General features: G+C 63.0%; 1 protein-coding gene across 2 annotated transcripts; it reads right to left on the bottom strand.

Annotated features, from left to right (window-relative positions):
- Positions 1-108: 108 nt before the first annotated feature.
- On the bottom strand, positions 109-5709 carry ARSA (arylsulfatase A). Of its 2 annotated transcripts, none has more exons than XM_074869544.1 (8): positions 5378-5709; positions 4794-5034; positions 4136-4354; positions 3503-3672; positions 2901-3025; positions 2599-2726; positions 2087-2189; positions 109-1973 (listed from the first exon to the last, which is right to left on the bottom strand). In XM_074869544.1, exons 1-8 carry the CDS (start codon positions 5605-5607, stop codon positions 1672-1674), a joined length of 1518 nt encoding a protein of 505 aa, XP_074725645.1. In that variant the 5' UTR covers positions 5608-5709; the 3' UTR covers positions 109-1671. The 2 variants fall into 2 exon arrangements, with proteins under 2 accessions (XP_074725645.1, XP_074725646.1); XM_074869545.1 differs by having other exon boundaries at positions 5395-5520.
- Positions 5710-6000: the final 291 nt, after the last annotated feature.

The following is a 6000-nucleotide window of genomic DNA, read 5'->3' on the forward strand; positions in this document are numbered from 1 at the left end:
GGGGAATAAAAATCCATAAGCGCCCCCCTATGCTGAAGGTCTCTGAGTCGTAAACTGCCAAAACCCCCCCATTTGTACATAAAAGCTGTGAGAACTCCAGCGGGGGTGTTTTGGAGTGAGAAAATATATTTTTTGTACTGTATTTTATCTCTGTGGGGCCGGGGGAGCTGCTGGTTATTGGTGTGAACCGACCGTTATTGGTGATTCTTGTCTCCCCTGGAAGCCGCCGGGCTTTCCCTGTATTAAAGGAGTTTGTTTTAGCAAACGCTCGTTTGGGTTTTTCTTGGGGTTCAGCACCCCTAAATCCATCGCCGTACCAAGGGGGGACTTGGAAGAACCGGGTTTAGCTGGGCTTGACCCCCCGCCTCCCCCCTCCCCAGCTGTACCCCGTTACTCGCCTGCAAAAGGCTCTTGATGGGCAGAAATTCTCTTTTTTTGGACCTAAACCTGGGTGTTTCTCTAGAAGCAGCCCCGGGGCCCAGGTCCCTGCACACCCCCATAACTCTGCACCCCGATAAGACCCTGCGCCTGGTCCCCAGGCACCCCCATAAACCACACACCCCGTGTACCTCAATGCACGGGGTACACCAATACACCGCATACCCCAACACACGTGTACGTAACCACCCCTTACACTAACATGAGTGCGGGCCAGTCCTTTGCTGCCTTTCCAGGTGACCAGAATGGGATGTTTCCCAGTGAAACATGAACACACCTTCACTCCCTGGACTCATAAGCACAGCACATGCAGAGATTCCTCACATAACAGCATGGAAATTAAGTCCATGTGATACCTGTGGCTGGATGTCAAGCCCCTTACCCAGCCATCGGTGTGAACCAGATCCGTGTCTCCTGGGTTGTGCGAGTCCAGTTTCAAGTTCACTGGTGCATTGTACACACACTGGGATCCCACCAGTAGCCACCCTAAGGCCCTCTGTGTTTCCAACTGCTGTCCCCAAGACCTCTCGCCCCCTGTGACCACTGCAGCCTCCCCTCCCCTCCGACCAGGCTTGGGCTCAGCCCTTTGGAGTGACTATTTTTAGGCCCGCTGTTGATCAGCCCCAGCGTCCCTGACAGACCTCGCCAGAGCACCAGCCCTGCCGACCGCTGGCCACGCCTGCACCCCCGGCAGTCACGAATGCTTTGGGGGTGCTGAGCACAGCCCCCGCACCGCTCCCCGCCAGGCACGCCCGCTCTGCACCAGCCGCATGGGTCCTGCGGCCGAAGCTGCCAGCACTGCCTGGCCCAGCCCTGCCCTTGGCCAGGGATGGTGCTGCAGCCCCACCTCTGCTCCCACCCAGGGGGCACCGCCTGCCCCAGCTGCGGGGGGCGTCTCGGGACACGGGGACAGGCCCTTTGCTTCTTGACCATGGTTTGAAGGGAGCTGTTCTGGCTCTGGAGACGACGCTGCATCACAGTTCCACCCCGACCAAGTTGGGGTTTCTGTCAAGAGGCCCCAGCCTGGGCGTCCAGCACGGAGCAGAGGCTGCACTGAGCTGCACTCCTGGCGGGGCTGTCACCTCCCCAGTGCTCTGTAAGCCAGAGGTGTCACTGGGCCAGAGCTGCGGGGCAGCTCGCGGGCCGAGCTGGGTTAGTGGGGGCGGGGGGGTCTGGTGGGTTCGGGATGGGGTTCCAGTGCGGAACGGCGGAAGGGGCAGGAGCAACGAGCGGCTAGGAGCAGCGGCAGCAGGAAGGCTTAGGAATGCAGTTTGGTACGCAGCAGGGCTGCAGGGCGGGATCCCTGCCCTTCCTGAGCTGGCTCTCCCCAAACCTCATGTGCTGTTCAAAAAGCACTTTCTGCAGCTTGATCTCCTTCAGGACCTGCAGAACCTCCGGCCCCACGCTGCCCTGCAGCAGGTCATAGTTCTCGGCAGGGTCTGAGTCCAGGTCAAAGAGCAGCGGGGGCAAGTGAGGGGTCAGCGGCGTCAGACCATGGCAGGCCTGGTCTGGGGTTGTATCACTGTGAAAGGAACCTGCAAAAGAGACCACCAGGTACAGCTTGCTTTCTCCTCTCGGAGCTTTGGACAGCAAAACCGCACGGGACTTCACCAAGTTGAGCGTGTGGAGGAGCGGCGGCAGCACTAACCTTGGGTGAAGTAATGGGCCTTGTACTTCCCCAGCCTGACAGCGAAGGGGCCGTGCAGTGGATCGGGGGACGGCGGGTAGAAGAACATCGTCAGACGGGGACTCTGTGGGAAGCAGCAGAGCTGAGCTCACCTATGCAGCCATGAGCCTGAAGAGCCTGGACACGAGCAGCAGAGCCTGCAGGGACTCACACAGGACCCTGGTGCTACAGCTGGAAGGTGGCTGGAGGGGGGAAGCTGACCAGCAGCAGCACCCCGTCTGCTCCTGCTCCAAGTTACTGGACTCTGTCCATCCACTGCAGCTGCGGGGGTTTGGCTGGGCCACACGTTGCAGTTGTCAGAGCAGAGCAGCCTGAGGGAGCCCAGGAACTCCACGGCATGACCCAGGCCAGACAAAAGGTCCCAGCTCATGGACGTCCCCGACCCCCAGCTGGTCCCACTCCCCAGGCACGTGGCTCCAGCCCCGCACCCAGCCTTCACGCACAGTGCTGGCTGAACCAGCTGCAGGACTCACCTTCCCTGACCCAAACAGCACGGGGCTCAGGTCATAGCCATCCAGGGCAACTCTGGGAAGAGCTGCTCCAGCCAGGGCAGCCACCGTTGGCAGGATGTCCAGGGTGCTGGCCAGCTCATGCGTCACTCCTGTCACCCACCACCGCAAGGCACAAGGAAAGGTTCAAGCACCTGATCCCACTTCAATCCCTGCCACCCTCACTTCTCTCCCACCCTTTGCTTGTCCCAGGGCAGTTGAGCTGCCATGACACGCCGCCTTGGCTGGCATCGGCAGCAGAAGGCATGAGCGGTGCCAAGTCTCACCTGGAGCGATACGGCCTGGCCAATAAGCCACTGCTGGTTCCCGCATGCCACCTTCATACGTTGTGCCCTTCCCACACTTGAGAAGGCCAGAGCTGCCTCCGCGAGCCATCCGCATGGTGGAAGGGCTGTGAAAGAGAAGAGCCACCGACCATCAGCGTCGCAGGTTCATGCTACCCCTTCCCCAATGCTGCCGACGGAGCCATGATAAGAGACACGGTGCTGGCGCGTGACGCTGCCATGCTCCCCAGCCTTGTGAGGCAGGAGGCGTGGGGCAGGCGGAGAAGCCAAGGTGTGCGAGACGCCCAAGCAGGGCACCGGCCCAGTGCCACTCACACACGAAGGGAATTGGGGTGTATTTGGGCTGCTGCACGCTCCTGGCCCAAACCCTGCGAGGGCTCTGCCCGCGAGGAGGGGCACAGCTGAGTCACAGGAACAAGGACTGCACTGGGTCCTCTCCAGAGCAGCATCCACCTCTTGCCTTACTTCAGGTCACTGGGGTCTCACCTGGCAATGCCTCACCACATCCCTTTTGCCCCAGTTCCCCCATGCCATGGCAGCAGAATCTTATCAGTGACGAAATCCCCGCTGCTGAGCCCACTCACCCATTGTCAGAGGTGAAGAACACCAGGGTCGTGTTTGCAAGACCATTTTCCTGCAGCGCCTCCAGCAGCTGTCCCACCGAGCCGTCAAACTCCAAGAGCGCGTCACCAAACGGCCCACGCCGCGACTGCCCTGCGTACTCCTGGCTTGCGAACTGGGGGTAGTGTGTGTGCTGGAGGAAGGGCAGAGGAGACGGCTGTGCACACTCCCAGAGCTGCACCTGGTTCCCAGTTCACCCGGGGACAGAGAGCACCGCAGCTGGGACACGGAGATACGTGACAACAGCTGTGAGAGGAGAGGAGGCTTGTCCCCAAGCTTCAGAAGCATCTCTCAGAAATGGCACAAAGGAGCTGAGCCCCAGGAGAGGATGTGGAGCCCCAGAGCAGGAAGTTTTCCCAAGTGGGCTCCTGGCCCAGAGAAGTGGGCAAAGCTCCAGGAAGAAGCAGCCCAAGAACATTATCAGATCAGTGCTGCCATGAGACGTGGGCGTGGGAAGAGCAACCCCAGGTCATCCAGGAGCAGGTATGACTGCTCAGCACAGCCCTGGGGCTGCAGGTGCTGAGACCCCTGCGCTCCCCACAGGACAAAGGCTCCCTTCCCACCCTCGGCCTGGAGCATCCCTCCCCCTCTCCTACGTGGGAAGCATAGTAGAGCAGGAAGGGGAGGCCTCGTCGGGCACAGTCAGCAATGAAGTCCCGGGAGAATTTGTTGTAGAGTGGCACCAGATCAGGGAAAGAGACCGGCTGCTGCACGATGCTCTGGTTCCAGAGCAGCGGGACTGGCACTACGCCTTGGTCACAAGTACCAAAACACTTGATGTCGGGTGGGAAGCAGGTGAGGTTCTGGCAAGGGCCCTGGAGAGAACAAATAACACTTTGTCTTCTACCTGTGCTGCAGGACAGTGAGGGGAAGGGAGCAAAGAGTCTCACAGCAGCCCACCACCAGGTCCCACAGGCACCCTTTGGGTGGCTACTCCCAGAAGCACAGGGGTCTGTCCCTGGGCCACACTGCCCCAACATCAGCTTCTCCTGGCAGGTATTTGGATGTTTCTTTGTAGCCCAGGCGCTGACCCTCCCTCCCTTGACAAAGGGTGTACGTCCCCCACCACAACAGCCACCCACATTCTGCAGAACTGCCCTGTCATACGAGCACCTCGGGAACTGGCTTTCCCCACCAGCGCCCATCTCCCCGGCCTGCAGCCACCCACACCCAGGCAAGCACCACGGCCCACGTGCTCTCCAGCAAGCTTCATCTCTCAGGCACTCTCCCAGCCTGACCCGGGACACCCCTTACCTGGTCATGGGAGTAGGGCACCCCCAAGAAATGGTCGAAGCCCTGGTGGATGGGCAGGAAGGAGCCATTAATCCCCAGGCCCAGGTGCCACTTGCCAACCATGGCTGTGGCATAGCCCTCAGCCTTCAGCACCTCTGCAATGGTGACCTCTGACAGCGGCAGGCCTCCCCGCGAGTCTGGGCTGAACACACCGGGGTACACCCCAGAGCGCATCTGGAACCGGCCCGTCAGCAGCGCTGCCCTGCAGGAGAGAGCGGAGAGGAGACGTGCGTCACACCGGACGCAGCACGGGCCATGGTGCTCAGCCTCCTCAGAGGGTGCCCCGGGGGTTCCTCGGGACTGCCAGCTTGGCTCTGCAGTCTTATGGCTGCCGCTGTCACCTCCCCTGCCCGCTGGGATGCTCGACCGGTCCCCTCGCCGAGCACCCGCACTTTCGGGCCTCCTGGGACACGGCAGGTTTGTCACCCCTCCCCGTTCCTCCCAGCACCGCAGCTCCCCAGCTGGGTGCCAACGCCGCCTCCACCCCGGCCCCGGGACTCTGCAGCCCCGGCCAGCCGGCGGGGCGGGAGCAGCGGGGCACGCACCGGGACGGGCTGCACACCGGGGAGCTGCTGTAGAAGTTGGTGAACCGCAGCCCTCGGGAAGCCATCCGGTCCAGGCTGGGCGTGGCAGAAGAAGGGTGCCCGTAGCTCCCCAGGTCCCCGAAGCCCAGGTCGTCCGCCAGCAGCAGGACGAAGCTGGGGGGGGCGCCGGCCGCTCCGCGCAAGGCCAGCAGCACCAGGGCCCACGGCAGGCCCCGGCCCCTCGGCCCCATGGCGCGGCGCAGTGCGGTCCGGCTCGGCTCGGCTCGGCTCGGCTCGGCTCGGACCGGCCCCGCAGGCCCCACAGCTCCGCCACAGCACCAACCGCACCCCCGGCGCCCGTCTGACCCGCGCGGGTGGTCACGTGATCGGGCACCCCGCGAGGCACGCCGGGAGCCGCAGTCCAGCGCGGGGCACGCCGGGAGCCGCCGCCTGCCGCGGGCCCGCCCGGGAAAGGGGCCGGGCCGGGCCGAGCTTTGCAGCCGCCTCCCGGGCCGGCGTGCGCGGCGCTGGCGGCCTCTTAGGACCTGGGTCAGCCCCCGGGCGCTGCGGTTGAGGGGGTTTGTTAACCACAGCGGTTTCCCACGGAGCCGCCCTCAGCGCTGTCCGGGGCCGGGGGCTGCGGG

The sequence above is a fragment of the Strix uralensis genome, chromosome 5, assembly GCF_047716275.1.
Source record: "Strix uralensis isolate ZFMK-TIS-50842 chromosome 5, bStrUra1, whole genome shotgun sequence".
In the NCBI taxonomy this organism is placed as follows: domain Eukaryota; kingdom Metazoa; phylum Chordata; class Aves; order Strigiformes; family Strigidae; genus Strix; species Strix uralensis.

Excerpts from the sequence above, each read along its gene's own strand:
- ARSA (XM_074869544.1), bottom strand. The coding sequence starts at position 5,607 with ATGGGGCCGAGGGGCCGGGGCCTGCCGTGGGCCCTGGTGCTGCTGGCC. Across the intron at positions 3,026-3,502 it reads TTCTTCACCTCTGACAATGG|CCCTTCCACCATGCGGATGG; the intron begins GTGAGTGGGCTC and ends TCTCTTTCACAG. Across the intron at positions 1,974-2,086 it reads GGCCCATTACTTCACCCAAG|GTTCCTTTCACAGTGATACA; the intron begins GTTAGTGCTGCC and ends TCTCTTTTGCAG.